At 37.8% G+C, this 14,620-nt stretch overlaps 2 protein-coding genes across 3 annotated transcripts in view; one reads left to right on the top strand and one right to left on the bottom strand.

The window, feature by feature from the left end:
- The first annotated feature begins 5,498 nt into the window (after positions 1 to 5,498).
- OR4E1 (olfactory receptor family 4 subfamily E member 1) overlaps positions 5,499 to 14,620 on the top strand; it is a 10,136-nt gene continuing 1,014 nt past the window's right edge. The window contains exon 1 of one of the 2 annotated variants that reach the window (XM_077940629.1): positions 5,499 to 6,426. In XM_077940629.1, the coding sequence (XP_077796755.1) occupies positions 5,499 to 6,426 (928 nt within the window). Of the gene's footprint in view, positions 6,743 to 14,620 lie in introns of those variants that run through there. The other variant, XM_015143159.3, reaches the window with a different exon arrangement.
- OR4E2 (olfactory receptor family 4 subfamily E member 2) lies at positions 10,549 to 11,490 on the bottom strand. Its single transcript, NM_001194074.1, has one exon. The coding sequence runs from the start codon at positions 11,488 to 11,490 to the stop codon at positions 10,549 to 10,551; it is 942 nt and encodes a 313-aa protein (NP_001181003.1).

The following is a 14,620-nucleotide window of genomic DNA, read 5'->3' as shown; positions in this document are numbered from 1 at the left end:
CAAAGTCAGCCAACTGGTGCTGCAGTCTGTTTCTTTTGGATCAGGATAGTAACTAAACAAAACAGTTGGCAAATTTAATTTTGGGAAGCCCTCATTTTTAAATGCACTTCTATGTTGTTGTTTATTCAGAACATTCCACTGTAAGTTATCTTTAGTAAGATTTCACCATTTCTGTAAGACTTTGCTGCTTCCCAGGCCTAATGTATAAGCTGGAAGGAATGTGTATGTATGTATAATGTATGTATAATGTATAAGCTGGAACAAATTCAGTTTTTCAGAAATTGAGGATACTATTTTTACCTAAAATATTGGTGTGGCTCTAAGTTCCATTGATTAACTTAGCCAATGATCTTTCCTACCTAAGTGTGCAAGAAAAATGAAACAAAGGGGTAGAACACAAAAATCTCCATGAATTTTTAAAAGCAAAATTTTATAACCTCTGCAATATTACCACTTACTACCAGTTTCTTTCTGACCCAGTCAGATGTAAGAGGCCTCTAACTGGATCCAAGCTAGTTAATTACTGGATCAAATTTTATCCTGAACCCAGTCCAGTTTCTGTCATGACTTTCAAATCCAGTTTGGATCAGGAATTTGCTCAAAGAAACTTGGAGAGCTCAAAACATAAATGTGTGGAGCTCCGAAATCTGAGAGAGAACTTGCCACAATCCCCAGGCACTCTGAGATGTCAAAGGACACAAGTGCATTCATCAGGTACCTTGCTTATTCACTCAGCGATTTTGGAGGTTGTTAGAAGGTCTACTTCAGATCCCACTTCTGACACCATTTGTTAAAAGAAAAGCTTCAGCCAAATTAAATTTAAAGAAGTTTAATTGAGCGAAGAATCATTCACGAATCAGGCAGCCCCCAGAATCACAGCAGATTCAGAGAGACTCTAGCACAGCCACATAGTGGAAGAAGATTTATAGACAAAAGAAGAGGAGAAATGAAGTACAGAAATCAGAAGTGAGGTATAGAAACAGCTGGATTGGTGCACCAGGTTGACATTTGCCTTATTTGAACACAGTTTGAACACTTAGCAGTCTATGAGTGGTTGAAGTATGGCCACTGGGATTGGCCAAAACTCAGCTATTGTTACAGGTGCATACTCCTTAGTTAGGTTTTCAATCTTGTCTGCCTATTAAGCTAGGTTACAGGTCACCCACAAGGACTCAAACATAGAAGTACAGAGTCCTTCTCAGGCCATATTTTATTTGTTTTAACAGATAATTAGTATGGCCAGCATATCCCTCTTCTTAATGTGTTCCCTGATTTCCAAGGCTATTACAGTGACAATACACGTCCCACAGTGACCAAGGAGCAATATCTGTAAAGTTCTGGAAGGTACAGGTTCTTCATTACAGCCAAGTCTGGGCTCTGATCAGTGATAATGAATCAAACAAGAAAACTAGGGAAAAGAAGCCCAAGCCATAAGGCCTTAGGAGAAAGCATTTTCTGTAACTTCTGATATGTTCACTCTTATTACCATCTTCTCTTCTACACACTATCACATGGAGAGTTGGCTATAAGGTTTATTTTATGCTCCATACCCTTTACTTAAGATATCCTAACCATCCCATGAAACTATTCAATCTTGAAATTCAAACCGAAAGTATAATCTTCATACATCTCCTTTGGAGTCTTCTTTCACCAATTGAAACAACCAAGCTCATATATCTAAAGAGAGAAAGCAAAAAGAGAATTGGAACAAGAGGTTCTAAATTTTCACTGTTATCCAAAATAATGAAAAATTGAAGCCAAAAATGTTGATTGGTAGTGATGGTAGGCTGTTTCTTTGTTTGTTTGTTTGGTTTGTTTGAATTACATTTAACATAATTATATTAATATAGGTAACATGCTAACAGCTACATGCTTTACAAAGATTTCAAGAGTTCTAAAAAGTTTTACTATTATTACTCATGTTTTATGGATGGAAAATCTAAGGACCAGAGAAGCTAAATAACTTGCTCCAGTTAACACCGCTAGGACATTGGAATTTGCACCTGATCTGCTTTAGAGTCAAAGCACTTAATCTCTCTGTCAGAGAGCTGACTAAAATCTTAACTTCATTACCCTTCTCTCATCTCTGTATTATTATATGAGTTAAATAAGAAAACATGAAAACCTATTACCTAATACTTAGCACATAGTAGGCAATCACTAAATAGTAGTTAATTTAACCATATATAAATACATCCTAAAGATTTAGATATTTAAGTACTGTTTTCTCATTAAATTCTCTTGATGATTATTGCAAAGTCTATAACTTCATTCCCCACAGAATTAACTTTTCCTAACTAGTGAGTAGGGCAAGCTGATGTCATTGCTTAGAAGTTCCCAAGGACATAAAGCCTATATAATGCAAACAGAACAACACCAACACTACAGCTGCCAGTGCTTCTTTCTCCACAGATTCCCCTTCAGTACTTGAAGGTGGAATAATCCACCTGAAACTAACAATACAAAACTTGCACCTAAACAGTGTGCTGCAAAAGAAATAAGATGCTTCTGCCACACTGGTTTTCTGAATAATCAGGTCAAGTTTTGTGTTAGAAGTGTCCTAATAAACCTACAGGGCCTACAAAAGTGGCTGATTGTGGTTTCTTCTTCTTCTTTTTTTTTTTTTTTTTTTTTTTTTTTTTTTTTGGACAGGGTCACTCTGTTGCTCAGGATGGAGTGCAGTGGCAAAATCATGGCTCACTGCAGCCTTGACCTCCTAGGTTCAAGAAAATCTCCTGCCTCAGCCACCTGAGCAGCTGGAACCACAGGTGTAAGCCAACATGCCCAGCTAATTTTTTTGTATTTTTGTAAAGACAGGGTTTTGCCATGTTGCCAAGGCTTTTAATGTTAGTGGCTTTTAATCTCCTCTACTTACCACTACAATCTGGAAAAGTGAAAAAATATATATTATTTCTACACTACATCTTCTGTTAACTGGAAACCAATCCTAGAAAACCTTGCTGCAGAGTTACGTATTTTGACATATTGAAAAATAGGATAATAATATAGCTACAAAGGTGTGATTTTTACAGACAGCCTGAAATAGTAACTTTTACCAGAAAATATCACCAAATGCATCTACTGTGACATCACCAAAACTGTGAACAAGACCTAAGGAGGGAACTTCAAGGGCTCTCATCTTTCTTACGGAAAAAGCAAGGTAAATGGGGTTATCTGACTTGTCCAACTTCAAATAAGTTGTTATTTCTACTGGAAGATAAAAATCTTGATATTGAAGGACTGACACTTCTGTTACTTTTGGAGGTACTGCGAGCATCAGAAACAACCCAGGTGACTTTTATCGAGATTTTAGTTGGATTTTATTTTTGTTCTTAATCATCTTTCCCTGTTTCCCTGAAATGTATGCAATAAACACTACGTTTTCTTCTTGTGCACCATATTCTTTCTACTACAGTTGAACACAGCTCCATTTCTCAAAGCATTTTTTCCTTTGGCTCCACAGAAATAGAAAAAAAATCGATAATGATGGGAAAGGTTTAGTTTAAAATGTGTATTCATATTCTATGAGGAGAGAACAGAAGCCTTCACTTCAGACCTAGCTCTTGATCTGCACACCCTTTTCAGTGTGTGCAGGTGAAATTTCCCATACTGAATAAAATCCTAGCCCCATTCTTGGTCAGTTCTTCCGCTTTGAATTTTGCAACCATGAAAACAAGTGTAAATCAGGAACACTTTAAAAAAAATCACTTCTTGGAGCAAAAGCTTCAAATGAATACTCGAAGAAAAATTTCTAAACAGTAAAATTAATCTATAGGTACATTTAGATGCTGCTGTAAACATTAATTCAAACACTTGACACAGTGAGTTTAATTTTTAAGTGTTAACTGAAAGACTTCCCTGGCCCCAAAAATGTCTTCTTTGCCACAGAACTGCTTTTCCAGTTCCTTGGTTTGACACTACCATTAGTCATTCCTCTGACATGGACAACAAAAAGTGCTGTTATCTCAGAAGGCCAGCATGATAAGGTATAGGAGATATTTGAGGAGAAAGAGAGAGCTAGGAGGAGATAAAGAGCCTTCTCTAGCCTATTTTCAGAAGCAGTGTGGGGTTGACTCATTAGTCTACCAGGGAGCGGAGCCTGATCTTGAGGAATGATATATATCTCCAGTAGTCACCTGTGATAGGAAAGAAGTAGCAAAGATCGTGGGGACCAAACAACCAAGAAAGACAGCTTCCTTGGGCGGGCCATCCCTGGAAGGCTGTGTGCCTCAGGGCAACAACATGATGAAGGAAAGCTAGAAAAGAGACGTTCCTCATAGTCCCCCTAACCCTGCCCCACAGTCTGACTCAGTACACCAAGGAGAGGAAGAGAGAGGCCACTAAGACATATTCTGCTTCACTCCCTGATTCTACCATCCACCACAAACACTCAGACGAGAGTGGTGGTAGAGCAGAGAAAGCCTGAACCAAGAGTCGGGAGACTTGACCTCCAGAGCCAGCTGTGACTCCAGTTCCATGTAACCTTGGATCAGCTGATTTGCCTCCCTGTGCCTCATTTTATCAATTTGTAAAATGAAAAAAAATAGATTATCTCGACTCTCAATTCCCTTTAAGGTCTAAAATCCTGTGACTATAATGCATATACTCGTTATTTAAAAAAAAAAAAAAAAATAGTGGTGCTTGCGTCATAGGATAATTTAAAAGAAAATAACTATTTTCGTTTTACTTGTGGGCCAGTAAGTCAGACAACAGAATGGGACTTTGAAAAGAGCTAGAATAATCTGATCAAGACAGTAATGCTATAGGCTTGGATCTTGACATCCAGTTTAAGAATAAGTCTGCTCTCAGCTGAGGGGTGGAGGAGAGGTCAACTTCCACATTTTCCAAGGCTTCCAGGGTTTTATCCTGCCTTCTCTAAATAATTGTTCAAGAACATCATAGTCACATTGCCAATTGTGCAGTAGCTTGGTACAAAGCTTCTGCCCTCTGAAAGTTATATCGTGGAAATTACAGTCTCAGAGCCTCATGGCAAAGCCAACAGCAGAGCAAGTGGTTTGGATTGATGAAAAGTGCAGTCTACAGGACTATTAAAAAAAAAAAAAAAAAACTATGTTCAGAAGCCAGATTTGTGTAGCCTTCAACAAATTATATATTTGAGTTAAGGAGAATCTTAACTTCTTCTCCTGTAAAAATCCATAACCTAAATCTAAGCATTGATATCTTACTACATTAAGGGAGAAATAACTTGTTTGATCTTTCCCTCTCTCTCTCTCCCTCTTCAAGATTGTTTTATGTCTCTTAATGAATGAAAATTTTCTATTTTATTATTCCAAAAGTGTATGTTAAGTACCTACTATGGGTGTATCATGACATAAGATGTTAATGGGGATTTTTAAAAGAAATGCAAGATATTTTACCACAAATTCTAGATGGAGAGAAAAGGCATAAAGAAATTCAATGACCAAATGATTGATGCAGATATTAAGTGTTACATTAGATTTTTTTTCTAATTCTTTACAGGTTGTCTAACAAAGAGAATGGAAGAGGCTGTCCTACTCAATCAAACTTCCTTAGTGACATATTTCTGGCTTAGAGGTTTATCTGTAAATCAGAAGGCACAGATAGCTATGTTTTCCATGTTCCTCATTTTTTATGTCCTGACACTTATTGGGAACATTCTCATTGTCATAACTATTATCTATGACCACCGACTCCATACCCCCATGTATTTCTTCCTCAGCAACCTGTCCTTTATTGATGTCTGCCACTCCACTGTCACTGTCCCCAAGATGCTGAGAGACACCTGGTCAGAGGAAAAGCTCATCTCTTTGGATGCCTGTGTGACCCAGATGTTCTTCTTGCACCTCTTTGCCTGCACAGAGATCTTCCTCCTCACTGTCATGGCCTATGATCGGTATGTGGCCATTTGTAAACCCCTGCAGTACATGATAGTGATGAACTGGAAGGTATGCGTGCTGCTGGCTGTGGCCCTCTGGACAGGAGGGACCATCCACTCCATAGCCCTCACCTCCCTCACCATCAAGCTGCCCTACTGTGGTCCTGATGAGATTGACAACTTCTTCTGTGACGTACCTCAGGTGATCAAGCTGGCCTGCACTGACACCCACGTCATTGAGATCCTCATAGTCTCCAACAGTGGACTGATCTCCGTGGTCTGTTTTGTGGTCCTGGTGGTGTCCTACGCAGTCATCCTGGTGAGTCTGAGGCAGCAGATCTCCAAGGGCAGGCGGAAGGCCCTGTCCACCTGTGCAGCCCATCTCACCGTAGTTACACTGTTCCTGGGACACTGCATCTTCATCTATTCCCGCCCATCCACCAGCCTCCCAGAGGACAAGGTGGTATCTGTGTTTTTCACTGCAGTCACCCCCCTGCTGAACGCCATTATCTATACCCTTAGGAATGAAGAAATGAAGAGTGCCTTCAACAAGTTAGTGGGGAGAAAGGAGAGGAGAGAAGAAAAATGAAAATGTCTACGTCCTTAGGATATGTGGTGCTCCAAATTAAAGAAATGCCTTGCAAAGAATAAGTTGCATACCATATTTATCAAACTGTGAGACTTATAAAATTATCCTTGGTCCAATATCCGAGAGTCGTAGCAATCACTATGGTTATTAATATCTTCTCTGTGCTGGAAATTATTCTAGGCACTGTGCATTTACTTAATTCTCACAACTTTGAAAGGTAGATATTATTATGCTTGTTTGTACATGAAGAAATTAAAGCTTGAAGAGAGCAAATAACACGCCCAAACTCACTCAGCTAGAAAACAATGAAGGCAGCATGTGAACCTAAGTGTATCAACTTAAACTCAAGCTGTTATCACAACATATACTGCCTCTTTCTGCTTTTCTGTTGGAGGGATAACCAAGGTCTAAACAAACCTTGGGATCTCTGGGCAGCCCTTGCCTGCATCATTCACCCAGATGCTCATATAAACAGCTTAGCAAACACTAGTGAAGCAGACGAAGTGAGTTTCCACATGACTTTGGTGACAGAGAAAGAAAACTTTGAACAGGTGAAGTTACTGGCACTCTCAAGTATCCAGGCAAAATCTGCCATCAGAGCAATGAAATGGGGATATCTTATTATTCATTCATTTGACAAATATTTACTGAGCACTTATTACGTGCCAGATACTAGGTTTATAGCCATAAATAAGACATACATATAGTCTTTCCTTCATGGAGTTTAGAGTCTAGTGAAAATAGAAAACAAAAACATGAACAAACAAATTTTAACTACAGACTGTGAAAAATGCTATAAAACAGCAGGGTGCTGTCAGAGAGTATGGAAGAGACTTGCTTTAAATTAAGTGGTCAAGGATGGCCTCTCTGAGGAAGTTACATTTAAGATTAAAAGGAGCCAACCATGAGAAAAGAGAGGTGATGGACATTCTAGGTAGGGGAAACAGCCGGTGCAAAGATCTATGCTGGGAAAGACCTTGGCTTATTCAAGGAAGTGAATGATCAGTGTGATTACAGCTTAGACTATAAGGCAGAGAGTGGCAAGAGAGTGATGTCAGAGAGCTAAAAAGAATCTTTCCAGTACAATAAGAAGCCACCAGAATGATTTAAGTACAGATGTGGCATGAAATAATTTATGTTTTAATAAAATTATTTTAATATTATGTAGAGAATTCACTCAACTAAGCAATAGCATCCAATATTGTTCTTAGAGTAATATTGGATGACTATTAAGTATTTAGTAATAAATACTTAGAAAACAACTTGGTAGAAAACACCAAGTTCGATAAACCATGGTCTGTAAACCAACATCTTAAATCTCACTGTGGTGGCACATACTGTAGCAGAATGGAATGTGGTGAGTGAACTGGGATATGAAGAGGATATCCCAGATAATGGCATCTCATATTCATGTTTACAAAAGAGCATGACACATTGGCAATCATCCATTCATTCTCACTCCCTCACTGAGAAAGGCATGCTTAAATGCAGCTGGGATTTCCTAGGTGCTCAGTGAGTGTATGGTCAATAAACCTGTGAGCCACAAGGCCTACATCATGATTTTCAGGAGGAAAATTTTTATTTGCTAGGAAATGTGTTAGGGAGGATATTCAGTTAATACAAGGCATTTCAGTTATAGAGAGGCATGATTTTAAAGGCATTCTGTAGGGTTTTCTGGATATCAAAAGTTAACTTTCAACAGAAAAATCTAATAATTAATAGAGTAGTTTCTTTCCCAAAGATAACTCCCTGGAAGGTATAAAATGATATTTATTTGAACTTATTAGTGCAATAATTAAGCTGAATTTAAGAATTATAAAATTTATGTAAAATAAATGCCCTTTTATTATAGGCAATGACAGGCAATAAGGAGAAATATCTAAATATCTTTCCAATGAGCTCAAATAGAACTGCTTGTGCAGGAATCAGCCATACAGAGGAACACGTGCAAAACTGTCATATTGTCAGTCAACAACACGATGCTTCAAGGTAGTCGTTAAGATTGTAGCTGGTAAAACTATAATGGAACAATGATGTGATGTTTGCTTATTTTTTTCATAGTAGCAAGCAAAATTTCTGACACTACCCATTTTTAGTCACACTAATCTTTACAACTCTCTGGGGAGGTAAAAATAAAACATTTAGGCTCTGTTTTACAGAAACAAAACTTTTCAGACTCAGAGACAAGATAAAGATGTATGTAATTACTAAATAAATAGTCTTAAAGAACAAAAATAAAAGATATTGACGCATGGCTCTGTAGTTTACTTACTTTAACAAGAAAGAGGAATAGTTATTTATTAATATAGAAATTTGCTAAGCAACTTTGTATTCAACAATTGAATTCTTCAGGTTACAACCATGTTCTACACAGTAAAGTAATGAATAGTGCCATAATACAAATAAACAAATAAGAGAGTGGGAATTTATTTCTGCATAAAAGATAATAATGAGTGTGAATACCTATGCACATAAAAGTCCAGAAACTAGAGGCATAATTAGATCATTTTTCTAAGTTTTAACATGTACATAGTAGTGATATCTGGACTTCATTTCATTCTTCAACTCTTACTATGACTCAAGTTTTATATGAGAATTGTAGGGGGCTGACCATATTCTACCCTTGTTTGTCAACTTGAAGCAATGATGTTTAGATATTTTCATGAACACCTCCCAGTTTAATTAATAGACTGCTTCTGATTCTTTGTTCTTTTGATTACTAAAAGGTAATCATGTATTAGCCTTTAGTTAGAGTTAGTGGGTCACTCACTCTGTATTGTGTATGTCTGTAATGTGTGGATGGCCATGTTGTCTGCTCTCCAGCTCTCCAGAATACTCAAGTATTATTTCTATAAGTTGATAGACCATCTGGAAAGTAGTGACAAAGACCCCAATCAATTATAAATTTTTTTCAGAATAAGGAAGGACACATATTTATACTTAATATTTTTATTATTAACCATATTTCATTTCATTCCATTAGCTCCATTAAAGTTGATATTGTATGGTAGCTCTCTGACCATCTATAGGATCTTCATTTACAGCTAATCCTACTGATTTCAGTCACAGAATATCATCATCATTACCTAAGAAATTTGTCATGGATCCTTCTTTATATGGACTTGCCCATTCCACAATAAACTGATATACTTCAGCCCAATGAGTGATAGTAGTTAATGATTAGCTGAGAGGGGCGAGTGCCTTGAACTCAGGAGTTTTGAGACCAGCCTGGCCAACGTGGTAAAACCCCATGTCTACTAAAAATACAAAAATTAGCCAGGCATGGTGGCATGCACCTATACTCCCAGCTATGCAGGAGGCTGAGGCAGGAGAATCACTTAAACTTGGAGATGGAGGTTGCAGTAAGCTGAGATGACGCTACTGCACTCCAGCCTGGGCAACAGAGTAATTAGAAAAAAAAAAAAAAAACACTCGGCATTTTCTACCTTTTTAATTTTTACTATTCTGGTGGATGTATGGTTTTGTTTTGTTTTAACTTTTTATTTTGACAATAATTTCAGACTTAGAGGAAGTTGCAGGAATAGTACAAAAAATTCCTGTCTCAAAAAAAAAGTACAAAATAGATCTAGATGTGAGAGAATTACATTCAAAAGCAACAAAAGTTTAATTCAATACAAATAAGTAAAGGCTTATTTATACACTTGAAAATGTATTGGAAAGCAACAGTGAAACTACTATAATGTATAAATCACCGGAGTGATGTACAGCTTCCCAGAGGCAATATCCCACAGAGCAGTATAAATCAAGGGTCGATTCTCACTCTGCCTGCTCCTGAAACTGAGACTGAACTGGGTTCCCCAAATTGTATTCCTTTACTGATGAAATTAAAAGTTGTCTTTAAATTTTCCTGGGTTATTTTTCCTTATACCTTCCACTATGATCTTTTGCTTTATTTAAATAATAGTTAATAAGTTTTTATCTTTAATGAACAGAATAAGTTCTTATCTTTAATGAGCAGAAATCTGACCTGCTCCATGCCATTTTACCTAATTTACCAAGTTTTATAAGTTGATTTTGACACTTTACTTTTGCTCTTTCATTAAGGATGTGGCTGCAATTATGTCTGCAATCCCAATGCCCATTATATATATGATTTCGTGAAAAAAACTTGTCTCTGCCTGAGCTGCTTCATGGCACTTTTTACCTCCTCATTCCTCAAGGTGTAAATGAAGGGATTCAGCAAAGGGGTGACCACTGTGTAGAAGACAGACACCACCTTGTCAATGGAGAAGCTGGTGTCTGGCCGAGTATAGATGAAGATACATGGCCCAAAGAAGAGGGCAACCACCATGAAGTGGGCCGAGCAAGTAGACAGGGCTTTCCAGCGCCCTTCAGCTGAGTGTTTTCGAAGAGAAACCAGGATGACCGTATAGGAGGTGACCATGGCCAAGAAACAGGCGAGGGAGATGGTTCCACTATTGGACACAATCAGTATTCCTGTGAGGTATGTATCTGTGCAGGCCAGCTTGATAACAAGAGGCACATCACAGAAGTAGCTGTCAATAATGTTGGGGCCACAGTAAGGTAGACGAATAGTCAAGAAGGTCTGCCCTAGTGAGTGAACGGTACCCCCCAACCAGAGAGCAAAGACAAGCTGTACACAGACTCTCATGTTCATCACATTGGGGTAGTGGAGTGGAGTGCAGATAGCCACGTAACGATCATACGCCATAATGATCAGCAGAAAGATCTCAGCACAGGCAAAGAGATGTAGGAAGAAGAGCTGTGTGATGCAGTTGTCAAAGGAAATGGTCTTTCTCTCTAAAAGCAAACCCTCCAACATCTTAGGCACAGTGACAGATGAATGGCAGATGTCAATAAAGGACAGATTGCTCAGGAAGAAATACATGGGGGTATGGAGACTTGGAGTAAAGACTGTGGCAATGATGATGAGAATGTTCCCCGAAAGCGTTAGCACATAGATGGCTGAGAATGCCATGAAAAACAGCATCTCCAGCACCCAGTTATCAGTGAGTCCCAAGAAGACAAATTCAGTCACTCTTGTTTGGTTTAGAGTGTCCATTCAATGAGCTTAGGGGGAGAAAAATGAAAGCTAATTTAGTTTTATTATTATAGAAATAGAACTAACTGAAATGACTTTGTATTTTTATCCGAATTGCTACTTTATCATCAGAGCATATAACTTATAAAATCAATTTAATAGTTGTTACAGTATACCCACTACTTACCAGGAGCCATGCCAGGCACTTCTATTTAAACACAACCACCTCATGGCACAGGAATCAATTGTTTCTGCCTTGCAGATGAGATCAGTGACCCTTTGCAAGAATAAATAAATGCCCAAAACCCTTACCCATTAGTTATTGGGCTCTTTTCACTTCAAACTAAATCACTGATAACATTAAGCTAATATTCCAATACAACTCCCAACTAAATAATTTGACTCTTCCTATCAAATTAAATATACATTCAAAGCCTGCAACATTCTGCTGCACATTTTCACTTTTTCAATGTGAGTGTCCTTTTATTTTCCCTATTAATTCTTCTCTCCAGCCAAGCAAGTCACTGTCCTCCAGGCATCCTACCTCCACCTACTTACTTTCCAAAATCTTTGTCTTTACTTTTTCTTTTCCCTCTGCTCAGAAAACATACACTCTATTCAGGTATACTCTCCTCACCTCATTATTGACTATTAATATACAAACAACTCCATTAAAAAATGGGCAAAGGACATGAACAGACGCTTCTCAAAAGAAGACATTTATGTGGCCAAACATGAAAAAAACAGCTCAACATCACTGATCATTAGAGAAATGCAAATCGAAACCACAATGAGATACCATTGGCTATCATGAAAAAGTCAAAAAACAACAGAAGAACAGATGTTGGTGAGGTTGTGGAGGAAAAGGGACACTTTTACACTGTTGATGGGACTATAAATTAGTTCAACCATTGTGGAAGACAGTGTGGCAATTCCTCAAAGATCTAGAACCAGAAATACCATTTGACCCAGCAATCCAATTACTGGGTATATACCCAAAGGAAAATAAATCATTCAATTATAAAGATACATGTACATGTATGTTCATTGCAGCACTGTTTACAATAATAAAGTCATGGAATCAGCCTAAATGCCCATCAATGATAGAATGAATAAAGAACATGTGGTACATAACACCACGGAATATTATGCAGCCATAAAAAGGAACAAGATCATGTCCTTTGCAGGGACATGAATAGACTTGGAAGCCGTTATCCTCAGCAGACTAATGCAGGAACAGAAAACCAAACACCACATGTTCCCATTTATAAGAGGGAGCTGAATAATGAGAACAAATGGACCAACTCTACACTTGTGGAGGCCTGGGCTTAATAACTGATGATCTGTGCTGTAAACCACCATGCCACACGTTTACCTATGAAACAAAACTGCACATCCTGTACATGTATCCACGAACTTAAAAGCTGAAAAAAAATATACTATTCATCCTTCACTTCGTCTTTGACTATTGCAAAGAACACTACCTTTAAGAAAACTTTCCTGACCCAATCAAAGCCTATCTATTCCCTTTCAGGCTTCTTTATGGTCCTTGACCTGTAAAATAAAGTAAAATATGATGTTCATTTTTGCCCTCCACTAAATCAAAAAAAAATTTTTTTTTGAGATGGAGTGTCGCTCTGTCACACAGGCTGGAGTGCAGTGGCATGATCTCGGCTCACTGCAAGCTCCGCCTTCCGGGTTCACGCCATTCTCCTGCCTCATCCTCCCAAGTAGCTGGGACTACAGGCACCCGCCACCACACCCGGCTAATTTTTTGGTATTTTTAGTGGAGACGGGGTTTCACCATGTTAGCCAGGATGGTCTCAATCTCCTGACCTCGTGATCTGCCCGCCTCAGCATCCCAAAGTGCCGGGATTACAGGTGTGAGGCACCCCGCCCAGTCTAAAATTTTTTTAAGAGTGGTAACCACACAAAGGACTTATCCTTTGCAGTACTTAGTAGGTGCCTTGTACACATGGGTATGCAAAAAAATTTTTTTACTTGAACTGAACCTAACTTATTAGGCAGCCTGAAAAAGAACTCAAGCCTTCCTTCACAATGGAGCTAAGAAAATACTTAAGAAACTTACTTCTTTAAATTCTGTAATATGATATTATTGTATAAATACTAAAGTTATATTACCCTAACTTTTTATACTGATGGCTGGCCAAAAACTATAACAGTTGGGAAATAATTATCACAAACCACAAAAATAATTTATATTCTTGATCCAATTATTTCACTTGTAAGCATTCAAACTATGAAAAAAGCTAACTGCAAGGAAATATTAACTATAGTGTTATTTAAAATAACATGAGGTTTACATTAGGGGTTTACATTAGGAACAGTAGATCATAGAGCTTACATTAGGAACAATGTCATGGGGCTTACATTAGGAACAATAGTGACAAAGGCCTACCAACATGAAAAAAATATTAAAACATAATGAGTGAAAATGAGATAAAGCATGTTAAACTTTCTCAATAATTTAAAATATAAAATGCCAGCCAGGCGTGGTGGCTCATGCCTGTAATCCTAGCACTTTGGGAGGCCAAGGCAAGTGGATCATGAGATCAGGAGTTCAAGACCAGCCTGACAATATGGTGAAACCCCATCTCTACTAAAAATACAAAAATTAGCCAGGTGTGGTAGCACAGGCCTGTAATTCCAGCTACTCAGGAGGCTGAGGCAAAAGAATAGCTTGAACTGAACCAGGGAGGCAGAGGTTGCAGTGAGCCAAGATCGCGCCACTGCACTCCAGCCTGGGCGACAGAGTGAGACTCCATCTGAAAATAATAATAATAATAATAAAATATATAGTGCCATATAAATTATCAAAAAAACAAATCGTAGACTTGAAGAAAATATTGTAACATAGATAATCAAAAAAGAATACTCTTGTTATTCAAAGATCTCTTACAACTTGGTAAGACAAATGACTCAGTTAAAAATGAGCAAAAAATATACTTGTCACAGAAAAAGAAGTGAAAATGACAAATGAGTATGAATAAAAATATGCTCAATTAGTAATAGATTAAAAAGAAAATCAAATACTTTTCTCATTCATCAGATTAACAAAGATATAAGGAACGGAGTACTCTTAGCACTGCTACTAGAAGTACGTATTATTGAGATCTTTTTGGAAAATAAT

Source organism: Macaca mulatta, chromosome 7 (assembly GCF_049350105.2).
Source record: "Macaca mulatta isolate MMU2019108-1 chromosome 7, T2T-MMU8v2.0, whole genome shotgun sequence".
NCBI lineage: Eukaryota > Metazoa > Chordata > Mammalia > Primates > Cercopithecidae > Macaca > Macaca mulatta.
Note: the sequence above shows the minus strand (reverse complement) of the source record. Positions and strands in the feature narration are given on the sequence as shown.